Source organism: Rhinoraja longicauda, chromosome 3, assembly GCF_053455715.1.
Source record: "Rhinoraja longicauda isolate Sanriku21f chromosome 3, sRhiLon1.1, whole genome shotgun sequence".
NCBI lineage: Eukaryota > Metazoa > Chordata > Chondrichthyes > Rajiformes > Arhynchobatidae > Rhinoraja > Rhinoraja longicauda.
This window is the reverse complement of record NC_135955.1, coordinates 59,508,872-59,526,542: the sequence shown is the minus strand read 5'-3', so window position 1 is coordinate 59,526,542 and position 17,671 is coordinate 59,508,872. Positions and strand designations below refer to the sequence as shown.

The 17,671-nt window shown below is 42.9% G+C and overlaps 1 protein-coding gene across 2 annotated transcripts in view; it reads left to right on the top strand.

Moving 5' to 3' along the window:
* vps13a (vacuolar protein sorting 13 homolog A) overlaps window positions 1-17,671 on the top strand; it is a 283,176-nt gene that overhangs the window by 7,474 nt on the left and 258,031 nt on the right. For both annotated transcript variants that reach the window (XM_078396225.1, XM_078396227.1), the window contains exon 2: window positions 14,922-14,965. In XM_078396225.1, the coding sequence (XP_078252351.1) occupies window positions 14,922-14,965 (44 nt within the window). The remainder of the gene's footprint in view (window positions 1-14,921; window positions 14,966-17,671) is intronic.

Genomic DNA, 17,671 nt, shown 5'->3' with positions numbered 1-17,671 from the left:
CCCCACCGGGCGATGGAAAGTCCCAGGGCCGAGCCGAGCAGGCCGATGAAAGTCCTGAGCCCCCACCGGGCGATGGAAAGTCCCAGGGCCGAGCCGAACAGGCCGATGAAGTCCTGAGCCCCCACCGGGCGATGGAAAGTGCTGCGGCCGAGCCACGCAGGGCGATGAAGGGCCTGCGGGCGGGTCGATCGTACCTTGCGCTTTGGGGCGGTCGAAGCTGCTACAGCTGGAGCTCCCAAAAACCGGTCGCCAGCCAGGGACCTGCGAACTCCCGATGTTGCGGTCTGCAGGGCCCACGGCCGAAGCCTCCGAGATGGTAAGTCCAGGCCATGCGACCGGAGTCTTAGAGGTCGATCCCAGCTGGAGGTCGCCGACTCCACGATGTTAGGCCGTAGCGCGAACGGAGATACGACACGGTAAAGGTCGCATCTCCGTTGAGGAGGAGATTTGAAAAAAGGTTTCCCCCAACCACCCCCCCACATACATAGAGTTAAAAATAAAACAAAACGTACATTTAACGACGACAATGACAAAAAACAACAAAAAAAACCAGAGAGACTGCCGGTGAGCCGCAGCTGCAGAACACAGCCACGCCCCCAAAATACATTGGGGTTTACAAATTGATTTTATTGAATTGCCACATGTACATAGTTATAAGTATTGCTTAGTTATTGTTGATGTGTTTAGCTGATGGATTGATTTTGCTATTGATGTTGCTATTTTGCTATTGTTACTCCCGCTATTAGGGGAAGTGCACTCAAGATCTATATGGGATTGTGGTCAATCTGTATTTACTCCATGACATTTATGTAAAGACGATCAGATGATATGCAGAGGAGGCAATGGCACAATACCCTGGAAGGCAGAAAGAATAGGACCTTGCTCAGGATGGTTTAATGAGACCAGAGCTAAACAATTGAGAGACCAAGCCTATTGGGTTGTACCCTGCGGACACGCATTGTGCCAGTTTAATTTCCAATGCCTGACAGATGAATTTAGTTTTCCATGTAAGAAGCAGCAGCCGTATCAGGGTCGGTCTAGACGAACTCGAGGGTTACATCAGTCGTCCCTACGAGAAGAATGGAGGGGAAGAATAGACTGGAGAAGGGACTCTTGCAGTAGAACGCAGGAGAGCTTTACATGTCCAGCCAACACAGCATGCGCAGTAGGGAAGTATGAAGTACAATGCCCTGAGGGGTGCGGAGGGTATGCAGCAAAAGGACAGTTAATGGTTATTACACATAACCAAGGAAAGGTCAATTTGACCACTAAATGGAATGTAAGCACGACTTGTGAAAGAGGAAATGGAACCGCATGGTTGAGTAATCAAACTGCGTTAAGGGAATGGAGCAGAAAGGGCTGGAATGGCTGGGGGGGAAGTAGCAGCACTTACATTCTGAAGAAAGATGATTGGTTGGCGTATACCAATGCTACCCAGATAGAAGGAAGGCACCCCCTAATAATAATCTGGTCAGTACGAGAGACTACCCAGGAAAAATCCAATGTAGGACATTTAAGACGAATGTATACAACTTGTACCCCAATGGTTAGATCCCCGAATGTGTTAAATTTGACCGTCAGGATAGAATATGAATCCAGGAAGCAGAGCGAATAACGTTTTTGACATTACAATGGAGGTGTTGGAACTGGAATAGGAACGTTAAATTCCTTCGATTATAGAGACCCTACAAAATAAGATACAGACAGGAGGAGGATTGATGGGAGAAGGAATAAAACTACGAAATGCTTGGGATAAAGGATTACAAGAAATGCAATTTTCAGGATGGTTATCTGATGTGATGACTTGGAAACAGAATGAAGAGGTAGAAAAAGAACTGGAAAGGGTAATGCAGAATCAAACGGAGTTAAATTCGAATTACACCCACTGTATGATGAAAGAAATAGTGCCGAGGTTTGGACTACTGTGTACATTGAGCACTTTGGACAATGGACCCTATTTTACAGCCAAAGTTAATGAGGAAATGTGCGAACAGTTAAATATCCGCCAGCAGTTCCACTGCGTACATCATCCACAAGCTGCAGGTATAGTGGAACGAGCAAATGGCACACTACAAAATAAATTGGCCTTGTACTTTGGAAAAATTGGAGGTTACACAGGAATTTTGTTTTTGTCTTTCAGTCCAGGTATTTTAAAATTCATGTTACAAGTTGACGAAACTTTTAATCAGGCATAGCAACTTCATGGTGAACTATTTTATGGATAACACCTTTCCTTACTCCTATTCTGTGCACGCTTTACTATTGACTTATTTACTGCCTAGTATTGAGAGCGATAACCATTTGCTCGGAGGGTGAGCTGGTGCTTTAGAACACCAGGTCTGCCCGGTTCTTTTTGAATCACTCACAGAGCCGTGGCTCCAATAATTAGTGTACAGATTATGATAACCGATCAGATGACTGTGGATTTCAGTGTTTTAATGGGTGGTCCTTGAGACCCTATCTTAATCAAACACAGGAGAATTGGCTCCGGATACAAGTTAATTCTCCTCATGACTCTCCAGAAACACCAATAAATACAACTTGTTTCTGTAGAATGGGATCTAGACCAAATGGAGCCTGTCTGTGGGATTCAGCACATGCACCCATATCAGTACTGCAGTTCCCCCAAGACCTCTTAATGGGACTTACTTAATATGTGGGAGCTGGGCATATGTCTGGTTACCAGGACTTTTGCCACGGTATGATCTGGGATCTTATGAGACAAAATGGAGAGGGCACAGAGGAGATTTACTAGAATGTTGCCTGGGTTTCAGCACTTAAGCTACAGAGAGAGGTTGAACAGGTTGGGTCTTTATTCTTTGGAGCGTAGAAGGTTGAGGGGGGACTTGATAGAGGTTTTTAAAATTTTAAGAGGGACGGACAGAGTTGACGTGGGTAGGCTTTTCCCTTTGAGAGTGGGGAAGATTCCAACAAGGGGACATAACTTCTGAATTAAGGGACAAAAGTTTAGGGGTAACATGAGGGGTAACTTCTTTACTCAGAGGGTGGTGGCTGTGTGGAATGAGCTTCCGGTGGAAGTGGTGGAGGCAGGCTCGATTTTATTATTTAAGAGTAAATTGGATAGGTATATGGATGGGAGGGGATTGGAGGGTTATGGTCTGAGAGCAGGTAGATGAGACTAGATCAGAGAAAGTGGGCGGCGTGGACTGGTAGGGCCGAACGGGTCTGTTTCCGTGCTGTAATTGTTATATGGTTATATGGAGACCTGGACAGGGTGCTGTTATCTAGCTTTTGTAATCCCACATTTACGAATTATAAATCATCCTCCACAGCATCCAGAGTGGAGCTCTAAACGAACTGTATCAGGAGTTGAGAGGTTTTGGTGGATAATATTCCCGAGATGGGGAACCGCTCGGAACTGAAATTAGAAACTTAGCTAGTGCCCTGGAACAATTAACAAATTGTACTGCTGATGGACTGTACGAGACTCAGGAACAAATAGGCCAGCTAACAACTGAAATGATGGCCCTGCGTCTTGTTGCTCTCCAGAATCGTATGGCCCTAGATTTCCTGCTAGCCGAGAAGGGGGCACCTGTGCTATGATAGGGCAGGAATGTTGTACATTTGTACCAGATGTATCCTCTAATATCACCAATATCGCGGGGCATGTGAAGGAGGTTATAGAAAGAGCGTTTAGCGTTTTAGCCCTCTGAGGGGGTGCTGCAAACTGTTATGTATGTGCTGTTATGTTTGTGTGCCATTGTATGTATGTTCTTAGTACCTGAACTGATGTACAGCGCTTTGGTCAATGTGGGTTGTTTTTAAATGTGCTATACAAATAAAATTGACTTGGCTTGACTAGGAAAATAGGGGCAGATTTAGCCCAAAATCAAATTAATGCTTCAGGATGGGATTGGTTTGGTTTAGGATATTTGTGGGGGCCGATTCTCCATTATGGCAGTATCATTGTGTTAATTGTTGTGATTCTGTTAATCTGTTATTGCTTCGGTCCATGTATATGCCAAATATTTGTCAATCGGCCACTTTAAAAGACTGTGATTATAGCATTAGCAAAGAGGGGAATGTAAGGGCTAACATTACGAATGCAGCAATGTGGGTTTTATTGCAGGAGTGTAAAAGCTCCAGCTCTGATTATTCCTGGGGCATCCTGTTGTCAGCATGGAAGCGCGGTTTATGGCTGATCGTATCCTCTGATATCAGCAACTGGCCTCAAAGCTTTGAAGTGTTAAGAAGAACATCTTGCCAAATGGACTGCCCTTTGTTCCCAAGAAAGAAGAGGTCACGATGGACACGGAGGTCCCGAAAGAGACACAAAGATTTATAGGGCATTGTAAACTTGCCATATAAGGCAGTGATGGAAAAATACTGGCACATGTATTTAGGGCATAAAAGGTGCAAAGTGTAAGCTTTCGGGGAGAGAGACTACACTAGCTTCCTAAGCGTTTCTAAACGCTTCAGTTTCTAGACTCTCTCCCACCTGGGTGAGTAGAATAAAGAGGTTAAACTAATCCGGTTGTCTGCCTGTTTTTTCTAATAGGCCACGGACTACAACATTAGCAGGGTAGAGGAACTGAAAGAAATTTGCATTAGGCGAGAAATAGTATTGGGTAGACTGATGGGACTAAAGGTTGATAAATCCCCAGGGCCTGATGGTCTGCATCCCAGGGTACTCAGGGAGGTGGCTCTAGAAATAGTGGAAGCATTGGTGATCATTTTCCAATGTTCAATAGATTCAGGATCAGTTCCTGTGGATTGGAGCATAGCTATCAGTCGCTGAAAGGAAGCATGCAGGTACAGCAGGCAGTGAAGAAAGCCAATGGAATGTTGGCCTTCATAACAAGAGTTGAGCAAAGTCCTTCTACAGTTGTACAGGGCCCTAGTGAGACCGCACCTGGAGTACTGTGTGCAGTTTTGGTCTCCAAATTTGAGGAAGGATATTCTTGCTATTGAGGGCGTGAATGGCGGGACTGAAATATGTTGAAAGTCTGGAGTGAGCGGCTTATATACACTGGAATTTAGAAGGATGAGAGGGGATCTTATTGAAACATATAAGATTATTAAGGGATTGGACAAGTTAGAGGCAGGAAACATGTTCCCAATGTTGGGGGAGTCCAGAACCAGGGGCCACAGTTTAAGAATAAGGGTAGGCCATTTAGAACAGAGATGAGGAAAAACGTTTTCAGTAAGAGAGTTGTAAATCTGTGGAATTCTCTGCCTCAGAAGGCAGTGGAGGCCAGTTCTCTGAATGCTTTCAAGAGAGAGCTAGATGGAGCTCTTAAGGAGAGCGGAGTCAGGGAGTATGGGGAGAAGGCAGGAACGGGGTACTGATTGAGAATGATCAGCCATGATCACATTATCATATATCATATATCATATATATACAGCCGGAAACAGGCCTTTTCGGCCCACCAAGTCCGTGCCGCCAGCGATCCCCGTACATTAACACTATCCTACACCCACTAGGGACAATTTTTACATTTACCCAGCCAATTAACCTACATACCTACATTGAATGGTGGTGCTGGCTCGAAGGGCCGAATGGCCTACTCCTGCACCTATTGTCTAATGTTATCCCACTTTTCAAGAAAGGAGCGAGAGAGAAAACGGGGAATTACAGACCAGTTAGCCTGACATCGGTGGTGGGGAAGATGCTGGAGTCACTTATTAAAGAGGTAATAATGCTGCATTTGGATAGCAGTAAAAGGACGTCCAAGTCAGCAGTGATTTATGAAAGGGAAGTCATGCTTGACTAATCTTCTGGAATTTTTTGAGGATTTGACAAGTAAAATGGATGAAGGGGAGCCAGTGGATGTAGTGTATCTAGACTTTCAGAAAGCCTTTGATAAGGTCCCACGCGGGAGATTGGTGAGCAAAATTAGAGCATATGGTATTGGGGGTAGGGTGTTGACATGGATAGAAAATTGGTTGGCAGACAGGAAGCAAAGAGTAGGAGTAAACAGGTCCTTTTCAGAATGGCAGGCAGTGGCGAGTGGAGTGCCGCAAGGCTCGGTGTTGGGGCCACAACTGTTTACCATATATATTAATGGTTTGGAAGAAGGAATTAGAAGCAACACTAGCAAGTTTGCGGATGACACAAAGCTGGGTGGCAGTGTAAACTGTGAAGAGGATGTTCCGAGGTTGCAGGGTGACCTGGACAGGTTGAGTGAGTGGGCAGATGCGGGGCAGATGCAGTATAATGTGGATAAATGAGAGGTTATCCACTTTGGCGGCAAAAACAAGGAGGCAGATTATTTCAATGGTGTCGGGTTAGGTAAGGGGGAAATGCAGCGAGACCTGGGTGTCCTTGTACACCAGTCACTGAAAGTTGGCGTGCACGTACAGCAGGCAGTGAAGAAAGCTAATGGCATGTTGGCCTTTAACGAGAGGTTTTCAGTATAGGAGTAAAGATTGTCTGCAGTTGTTTAGGGCCCTGGTAAGACCACATCTGGAGTATTGTGTACAGTTTTGGTCTAATTTGAGGAAGGACATCCTTGTAATTGAGGCAGTGCAGCATAGGTTCACGAGATTGATCCCTGTGATGGCGGGGCTGTCATATGAGGAAAGATTGAAAAGACTAGGCTTGTATTCATTGGAGTTTAGAAGGATGAGAGGGGATCTTATAGAGACATATAAAATTATAAAAGGACTGGACAAGCTAGATGCAGGAAAAATGTTCCCAATGTTGGGCGAGTCCAGAACCAGGGGCCGCAGTCTTAAAATAAATGGGAGGCCATTTAAAACGGAGGTGAGAAGGAACTTTTTCACCCAGAGAGTTGTCAATTTGTGGAATTCTTTGCACAGAGGCAGTAGAGGCCAAATCACTGGATGGATTTAAGAGTTAGATAGAGCTTTAGGGGCTAGTGGAATCAAGGGATATGGGGAGAAGGCAGGCACGGGTTATTGATTGTGGATGATCAGCCATGATCACAATGAATGGTGGTGCTGGCTCGAAGGGCCGAATGGCCTCCTCCTGCACCTATTTTCTATGTTTCTATATGTCAGTCCCGCCATCCTGGGAATTAACCTGGTGAATCTACGCTGCACTCACTCAATAGCAATAATGTCCTTTCTCAAATTAGGAGACCAAAATTGCACACAATACTCCAGGTGCGGGTTAACTAGGATCCTGTACAACTGCAGTAGGACCTCCTTGATCCGAAACTCAAATCCTCTCGTAATGAAGGCCAACATGCGATTAGCTTTCTTCGCTAACTGCTGTACCTGCATGATTACTTTCAGTGACTGATGTACAAGCACACCCAGGACTCGTTGCACCTCCCCTTTTTCTAATCTGACACCATTCAAATAATAATCTGCCTTCCTGTTCTTGCCACCAAAGTGGATAACCTCACATTTATCCACATTATACTGCATCTGCCATGCATCTGCCCACTCACCCAACCAAGTCACCCTGCAGCCTCATAGCATCCTCATCGCAGCTCACACTGCCACCCAACTTTGTGTCATCTGCAAACTTGGAGATGTCAAATTTAATTCCCTCGTCTAAATCGTTAATATATATATGTAAATAACGGGGGTCCCAGCACTGAGCCTTGCGGCACCCCACTAGTCACTGCCTGCCATTCTGAAAAGGACCCGTTAATTCCTACTCTTTGCTTCCTGTCTGCCAACCAGTTCTCTATCCATGTCAATACCTTAACCCCAATACCATGTGCTCTAATTTTGCCCACTAATCTCTTGTGTGGGACCTTGTCAAAGGCTTTTTGAAAGTCCAGATACAACACATCCATTGGCTCTCCCTTATCCATTCTACTTGTTACATCCTCAAAAAAATCCAGAAAATTAGTCGAGCCTTCATAAATCCATGCTGACTTTGTCCGATCCTGTCACTGCTTTCCAAATGCGCTGCTATAACATCTTTAATAATTGATTTAAGCACTACTGATGTAAGGTTAACTGGTCTATAATTCCCCGTTTTCTTTCTCCCTCCTTTTTTAAAAGTTGGCTGATCCAGAGTCAAGAGAACATTGGAAAATGATCACCAATGCATCCACGATCTCTTGGGCCACCTCCTTGAGTACTCTGGGATGCAGACCATCAGGCCCTGGTGATTTATCTCTCTTCAATCCCAACAGTTTACCCAACACCATTTCCTGACTAATGTGGATTCCCTTCAGTTCCTCCCTCCCACTAGATCCTCGGTCCCCTAGTATTTCTGCTAGATTGATTGTGTCTTCCTTAGTGAAGACAGAACCAAAGTATTTGTTTTAACTGTTCTGCCATTTCTTTGTTTGCCATTATAAATTCATCTGTCTCTGATTGTAAGGGACCTACATTTGTCTTCACTAATCTTTTCCTTTTTACATATCTAAATAAGCTTTTAGAGTCAGTTTTTATATTCCCAGCAAGCTTTCATTCATGCTCTTTTTTTCCCCCTCTTAATTAACCCTTTTGTCCTCCTTTGAGTTCTAAATTTCTCCCAGTCCTCCGGTTTGCTGCTTCCTCTGGCCAATTTATATGCCTTTTCCTTGAATTTAACACTATTCTTGATTTCCATCGTTAGCCATGGTTTAGACGCCTTCCCCGTTTTATTTTTCCGCTAGGCAGGGATGAACAATTTTTGGAGTTCATCCATGCGCTCTTTAAATCTTTGCCATTGCATCTCCACTGTCAACTCTAAGTATAATTTGCCAGTCTATCCTTGCCAATTCCTGTCTCCTTTCTTTAAGTTCAGGACTCTAGTCTCTGAATTAACCATGTCACTTTCCATCCTAATGCAGAATTCCACCATATTATGGTCACTGTTGCCCAAGGGGCTTTGCACAACAAGATCGCTATCTAATCCTTCCTCATTACACAATACCCAGTCTAGGATGGTCTGTCCTCTAGTCGGTTCTTCTACATATTGGTATAAAAAACCATCCTGTATACATTCCAGGAAATCCTCCTCAGTGCCGTTACCAATTTGGTTGGCCCAATCTATATGGAGATTAAAGTCACACATGATAACTGCTGTACCTTGGCTATACGCATCCCTAATTTCCTGCTTGATGCTATCCCCAATTTCCTTACTGCTGCTTGGTGGTCTACATACAATTCCAACAAACGTTTTCTGCCCTTGGCTCTATCCCAGTGCCCCGGTTTCCTCCCACATTCCAAAAACATGAAAGTTTGCCAGTTAATTGGCTTCCGTAAATTTTCCCTAGTGTAGGATAGAACCAGTGTACGGGTGATCGCTGATCGGCACAGGCTCAGAGGGCTGAAGGACAGTTTCCACTCTGTATCTCTAAACTAACTAAACCAGATTGTTAAAGGTCACCTTTCATGTTTTTATTCCAGGTTCATTTAGTGACTTGGTGTTGTTGAGCTGGAAAGAGTGCAGAAAACATTTACAAAGCAGTTGCTAGGATGTGGGACTGAGTTAAAAGGAAGGGCTGGGGAGACTTGGATTTCATTCCTTGCAGTGCAGGAGAACGGGGTGGGGGGTGGTCTGATAGAGGTGTAAAAAGGCATATGGATAGAGAAGGTTGTGAGGAATATTAGCCAGACAAATGGGAGTAGCTTAAATGGGCATCTTAGTCACCATTGACAAGTTGGGTCCGAGAACCTGTGTTTGTGCTGTATGACTCTGACTCCATGCAACTCCTCAGTCATCTGGTATCTCAACAGTGGTCAGCACAGATTAAAAAAATATCACCCAGGGCCACAGCCTTCTTCTGCCTTGCCCTCACATGGCAATCTGCAATACAACAGACGCAGGAGATTTATCCACCTTAAATGTCATGAAGAAATTATTCATAAAGTGGAAAGGGTTTTGGCTGGCAGTGAACACTGTCATAATGAATAGATCTCTTTCAGATTGGCAATCATGAATGAGGTGTGCTGTTGACACCTGTGCTATGGCTTCAACTATGTACAATCTTTATATACGATTTGACTGCAGGAACCATGTATGGTTTAGCCATATTTGCTGACTATATGAATGGAGGTTGGATGTAGATTGTTAGATGAAAATAGTACAAGACGATATGTATAAATGGGTGGACACGTAGCTGGAAGTAAGAATGAAAAAGCAAATTATTTGTATTGCATGAGACTATAAAAGGTGACAAAACCAAAAAAATACCAAAGCAGGGCATGTGAAAAGAGGATGCTAGATTGTTAATTTGTTGAAACCAGACAAATTACAGGAGGTCAAATGGGAAGTAAAAATAGGAAATTCGAAAGAGATCATGAGATGAGCAGGAAATGTAAAAGGAACTATCGAATGTTATATGGGCATGGAAAGGGAAAGAGTACAATGGAGGTGGGCAAAAATAAAAGGGAAATCTAGAATTAAGACAGAGTGCTTACGTTGAAATGTTAAATGAGCACTGTTACATCATTCTTAGCCAAGAAAGATGCTGTTGGAGTTTGAGCAAAGGAAGAATTAAAATCCTGGATGTGATAGAAATGGGAGGAGGTACCACAAAGGCTGCCTGGACTTTGTGCATAAATCACCTGGGATAGGAACAGAAAGAGGAAGTACCACAAAGGCTTGTTGTACTTTGTGAATAAATCACCTGGTCGAAATGAGATTCATTCTAGGTTGTTGAGAGGAATATGGAAGGAACTTACAAATACCCTGACAATATCGAAGGTATTACAAAATGCTGGAGTAACTCAGCAGGTCAGGCAGCATCTCAGGAGAGAAGGAATGGGTGACGTTTCGGGTCGAGACCCTTCTTCAGACAGAAGGGCCTTGACCCGAAACATCACCCATTCCTTCTCCTGAGATGCTGCCTGACCTGCTGAGTTACTCCAGTATTTTGTGATACCTTCAATTTGTACCAGCATCTGCAGTTATCTTTCTACAATACCCTGACAATCATTATCAAAGTGGCTATTGATAGGAATGATGTTTGAAAAATTGCAAATGTTATGTCATTGTTCAAAATAAGCGCAATGCTTTTTCGGGGAAAAGTTCAAAAAGCCATCAGGGGCAGAAATTGTTAAACAATTCAGCGGCTCATGTGAAAAGCGAAACTTTATATTTTAAGTTGGTCCTTCATCGGAACTGGGAAGGAAGGTGACAGCAAGAATCACTGGAGCAAAGGGATGATTTGTGATAGAATGATATAAAGTTAAATTGGTTAATGCTGCTGTTAATTAGTGACTATCTTTGTGTTACCCTTTGCTAATGGCAGGTCTGTGTGACATGTCCAGTGTGTCGGGCTCCAGTAACCGAAAGACAAAAAATGATTCAATATCAAGGACGGGTGACGACAGTAGAAATGGCAGTTCTGACACAGAGAGAAGCAAGTTACTCAGACTTGTTGAATTCCCTATTTGAATCCAGAAGACTGCAACGTGTTCATTTAGATTAAGTTTGCTCAGGACCTCATAGCAGTGCAGGATACGGTAGGTCAGAGTAGGACAGAATTAAAGTGGCAAGCAACTGGAAACTCAGTCACTCCTGTGAACTAAACAAAATTAATCTGCAAAATGATCATGCATTTTGTGTTTGGATTCTCCGGTGTAGAGGAGTGCATATTGTGAACACTAATTACAGTTTACCAGATTGGAAGAAATGTAGATCAAATGTTGCTTCACCTAGAAAAAGTATTTGGTTACTTACGTGGTTGGAAGGGAAAATGTTGACAGGATAGTCATCTCCTCTGGTTGTTAGGGAAATATTGCTTTGTTTCTCAAACCAAAGCTATTGTATTGTTTGAGAGGCTCAGTTTCTCCCTGGAACTTCCAAAGGGGAAAATTAGTGTTCATCAGATTGCAGTGAGTATTGGCTGTCCTATTCAATACTGAAACTCTGAGTTATGAGATTCAGATAGTTATTATTTACCAAGAGTACTTGGTCAGCTAATATTTTTGGAACTTAATGGAAAAATTATTAAAGTAGAAAACAAGACAGATTTCAAATTTTCCCAGAACAACAAATGAGAATTTTGGTGGAGAAAATTCCGACCCCTTGGTGTAGTCTGTGTGGTATTTGCACTTTGACCCTGTTTCTACATGGGTTTCATCCAGATGTTCTTGTTTCCTGCCACATCCCAACAATATACAGAATGGTAGGTTAATTGTCGCACTGGTGGGTAAGGCAAAGCAGCGCCTTTACCACCTTAGACAGCTGAGGAAATTCAGAGTGTCTCTGAGGATCCTTCAATGCTTCTACTCTGGGGCTGTAGAGAGCATCCTGTTCGGCAACATCACAGTCCGGTTTGGGAACAGCTTTGCCCAAGACAGGAAGGCCCTGCAGAGAGTAGTGCGTTCGGCAGAACGCACTATGGGAACTACACTCACCCCCCTGCAGAACCTATACATCAGGAGGTGTAGATCGAGAGCAAGCAAGATTATGAGGGACCCCTGCCACCCCAGCAATGGACTGTCCCACTGCTACGGTCAGGAAAACGACTCCGCTGTCACGCTGTGGAAACGGAGAGGATGAGATGGAGTTTCTTCCCACAGGCCATCAGGACTGTTAACTATTATAACTACAGGGACTAAATTTTATTTTCTGTATTAATTTTAATTTATATGCTGAAATTGTAAAAAAAAAAAGGCACAATCCGCAGGCATTGCCACTTTCATTTCACTGCACATCGTGTATGTGTATGTGACAAATAAACTTGACTTGTCTTGACTTGACATTTACTTGTCATGAGAGTGTAAATGAATGGAAGAATCTGGTGAGGGTTGATGGGGAGGTGAGGGAGAATTAAAATGGGATTAGTGTAGGGTTGGTGTAAATGTGTGCTTGAAGTCTCAAACTCGGGTCGGGCTGTTCCTCTACTGTGTGATTTGGACTGTCTGAACGTTTCAGTTTGGGTTTCATGTGAACCAAATTATTTATTTCTTCACAATGTCCTTCCTCTCTTCTCACTGCTTCTGATCCATTCACCATCCTTTGTCCTTCACCCCTTTACCTGAGATCGCTCAGACATCCTGGCTTAATTTACCTTCCAGCTGCCCAGTGAAAGAGTTCTCATCTGAAAGGTGCCTAAATGATGTTACTTTGAAATAGCCTAAAACAGTAGATTTTGGCAATATGGATCATGCTGCTCAGCTTCCTGTCCTTTAATGCTTTGTACAATCAATCAATCAATCAATACTTTATTGGGCGGCATGGTAGCGCAGCGGTAGAGTTGCTGCTTTACAGCGAATGCAGCGCCGGAGACTCAGGTTCGATCCTGACTACGGGTGCTGCACTGTAAGGAGTTTGTACGTTCTACCCGTGACCTGCGTGGGTTTTCTCCGAGATCTTCGGTTTCCTCCCACACTCCAAAGACGTACAGGTATGTAGGTTAATTGGCTGGGTAAATGTAAAAATTGTCCCTAGTGGGTGTAGGATAGTGTTAATGTGCAGGGATCGCTGGGCGGCACGGACTTGGAGGGCCGAAAAGGCCTATTTCCGGCTGTATATATATGATATGATATGATATGATATGATACAGACTCAAGTTCCAGATAAAAGCCAAGACATTACATATAATAAACATACAGAAGCACAATAAGTTACATACAAAAGCCAAGTAAGTTACTAACAAATTAATAACAAACGCACAATAAATTACATACAAGCACAATGCATGGTTTAAAGCATCAGCCATCAGTGATCAACAACGAGACAACTATACCAATGTCTCCACAACTGTGATTTGTAGCGTGTAGTACTAAACATTAGTGATAATGCCAAGATGATCTTATTTTTAGAGTCATTAATTCGGCAAATAAATGTATACATTAAATTTCTTAGTACGGCTTGTAGGGTATTAACTCCTGCAGCCACAAGCATTTCACTTGCACTACACCATCTAGGTCTCTTAAGTAATATCCTCATGGTATCATTAAAAGCTACCTGAAAACTCTGTAATCTAGCTTTTTTATAGTCTGACCACAAGTGTGCAGTGTAGTATGCTCTGAACAGAGACATCTTCACCCCATCTGTACATGCACCAAACTTGCGCAAGAGAATGTTAGCTTGTGCATACATCATGCGGCGTTGCCTATAAATATCTTCATCTGTCATTTGTTCTGTAATAAAATGTCCAAGATATTTTACCTTATTACATACACTAAGATTATTATCAGTCAATTTAAAATCAGGAAATTTTGGACATTTATCCACTTTGGTTCGACAGATCATAACAACACTCTTACTGGCATTATATTTGATATCATGTTCCACACCAAATACAGAACATATAGCAAGGAGCTGCTGTAGGCCAGCGCTAGATGGACTAAGGACCGCAAGATCATCTGGATACATAATATGGTTCATAATATGCATACAGTAATTAGTTTTCTTCAAATGCTATAACTAGTCAATTAAGAAGGTCACTTGCTTAAGCAATGTTTGTATATTGACTTTTAGTTTTGTGGTTTGTGCTCCTATCCTTGTCAAACAAAGCATGTTCCATACCATGCATAGCCCAGTTAGAAATTAATTGTATCGGATTTGCTATAAATTTAAAAGTTGAAATTTAATCAGCTGGAAAGATTAATGCATACAAGTCTGTCCCTGTCCCACAAATTTCATCCAAGGACGCTAGGTGAAGGAGCCTGTTATCGGGAAAGACCTGTGCAAGTTATAATTGGCCTTTCACAGATGTACATGTTTCACATGCCAATTCAACTGCTGCATGCACATGCGGATTCTCAGGTTCAGACCCTTCACTGTAGGGCCAATGCGTCCATGTTATAATTTCATGCAAATTAATTAAAAAATCAGAATTCTATGTTTTTACTGCATACTCTGTGACCTCCCTCTTCCCTTGGAAGAAATCAAATATTGTAATGGAAATTAATATTCCATGGTTGTGCAATGCACTATGGAAAATTTCCTTGCTATGGAATCAAATGCTCTGATTGTTGGACGTACTGTGTGCTGAAATATAACTAACTATTGAATTATTTTTTTAATGTTAATTTACCCAAGGCTCATGAAATGCTTTAATTGTATTGAAAGTAGTTTTTTTTTGTAGGTGACGTGTTACTCAATAATTTGGAAGTAAAAGAAAGTGCATTCGTAAGTTGCCTTTTAAATTTTAAACTGTATAATAAGTAACTGTACATAATGTTTTATATGAATTGTCTTGTGCTGAAAACAAAAATGTAAGGCTCCAAATTTAATGTCCATGATTAGATAATGTTTGGTCTTGGAAAATGAACATGGTTGTGTGTTTGGCAGCATCTCCAGAGAGACACAGTTTGAAGAAGGGTCTTGACCCCAAACATCACCTATTTCTTTTCTCCAGAAATGCTGCCTGACTTGCTGAGTTACTTCAGCATTTTGTGTCTATCTTTGGTGTAGACCAGCATCTGCAGTTCCTTCCTACACATTGGTTACGTGTGTTTTGTTGCCTACCAGAAATATTGGCTGTGACTCGCCTGATCTTCTGTTTCTGATCAGGTGTGGAGCTACAAATAAGGAGAAAAGCTACTTGTGTTGCTTGGTGTTTTCCTTCCATATAAAATGAGAATGATCATTTTTGTAGGAACTTGTACTTATATGTGAAAGATGTCCCTCGATTCTGCTTTTTTAAAAATGTAGCAATAAAATTTGAAGAGCATGCATCCATTCAATTTTAGTTCAAGATATAGGATATTCTTCAGCCAAGCAGTACAAGGATCTATTAATATTTGTTCTAAGATGCATCAAAATAAAAGTGCACAAATGATATTTTAATTTAATTTGCATGAATTTAATTTGCATGAAATTTGATGTTAAAAATCTGTCGGTTAAATTAGTGAACTGTTGGTTTGGGGTATTTTTTTCATTATTTGTATTGATTAAAAGCTTTTGGGAATGAATGGTTAATGTGATTATTTTCCATGTCTGCACTGTAGAATGATGCCTCAAAATAAGTTCTAATAATAATAATAATAATAATCCATTTATTTTATATAGCGCCTTATCACATGCTCAAAGCGCTTTACAAAAACAATTAACATAGAAACAAACAGACAAACTATCCTGACGGAAAAGCGGCAAATACACAACGTCAGCGTCCTCTCACGTCAGGGTCCGGCAGTAGACATTAAAAAGCACAAGACACACAGATATAATTTTTTACACAAAACAGCCATCACAGTGATTGCTCTAGGCATACCCTCACTGTGATGGAAGGCAAAGTCTTATCTCCTCCTCATTCTTCTCCCGTGGTGCCACGAGGTGATCGAGGCTCCCAACTTTTTGAAGCCCCCACCGGGCGATGGAAAGTCCCAGGGCCGAGCCGAGCAGGCCGATGAAAGTCCTGAGCCCCCACCGGGCGATGGAAAGTCCCAGGGCCGAGCCGAGCAGGCCGATGAAAGTCCTGAGCCCCCACCGGGCGATGGAAAGTGCTGCGGCCGGGCCACGCAGGGCGATGAAGGGCCTGCGGGCGGGTTAATCGTACCTCGCGCTTCGGGGCGGTCGAAGCTGCTACGGCTGGAGCTCCCAAAAGCCGGTCGCCAGCCAGGGACCTGCGAACTCCCGATGTTGCGGTCTGCAGGGCCCACGGCCGAAGCCTCCGAGATGGTAAGTCCAGGCCCTGCGACCGGAGTCTTTGAGGTCGATCCCAGCTGGAGGCCGCCGACTCCACGATGTTAGGCCGTAGCGCGAACGGAGACACGACACGGTAAAGGTTGCATCTCCGTTGAGGAGGAGATTTGAAAAAAGGTTTCCCCCAACCCCCCCACCACCCCCCTACATACACAGAATTAAAAATAAAACAAAACGTACATTTAACAACGACAATGACAAAAAAACAACAACAAAAAAAACGGAGAGACTGCCGGTGAGCCGCAGCTGCAGAACACAGCCACGCCCCTTTTGACCCAACTTCCATTCTAACTCAAGAGTGTTAACTATGTGGTGTTTGCATTTTTTTCTTGAGACTTTGTGGGTTTCCTGCAAATGATCTTGTTTCCACCTTCATCCCAAAGAGGTGCTAGTAAATTAATTGGCTACTGTAAATTGCCTGAAGAATAGTTAGGCAATGAGAAAGCAAGTTGATTAGCATGTGTGAAGTAATAGGTTACAGTGAAATAAGTGGGGGAATATTTCTCATGTGAATGCTCTGAGCTGCCTCCTGTACAGCGTGAAATGCAAAATTAAATATCGTTGTTCTCTTTGAGATGTTTCTTGATATGGCAAGCTGCATGTTCGCAAGAATTTAAAGCTTGTTTTGGTTTTAACAATTTCAACTCCGCCATTCAATCATAGCTGATCTATCTTTCCCTCTCAACCCCATTCTTCTGCCTTCTCCCCGTAACTCTCACCGTCAGAGCTAACTAGTGCCTGTTTTGCCCTCTTGATTTTCATAACTATGTTCTTTAGTCCCCAATACTCCTTCAATTCAGGAATGCACTTTATCCCACTGCCTAAACCTGACACTTGACTCAGTTTTCCCTGATCAGAGCCTCGATTCTCTTGTTATCCAGGGTTCCTTAATTCTATCTGCTCTGCACTTTATACTAACAGGAACATGCATACTTCAAGCTCTCACTATCACATGTTTAAAAACATCCCGCTCTCATCTGTCCCTTTGCCCACAAACGACCTTCTCTAATTCACCTTTGCAAATTCCTCTAATTGCATCAAAATTGACCTTGTCCCAATGTAAGCATGAACTAGCCCTGGCCTTATCCATAACTATTTTAAAGCTGTAGAACTGTGATCATCGGTACTCAAAAGGCTCCCCTGCAGAAATTTCAGTCACACGTGTGCCCAATTCCCTGAAAGTAGCTCGAA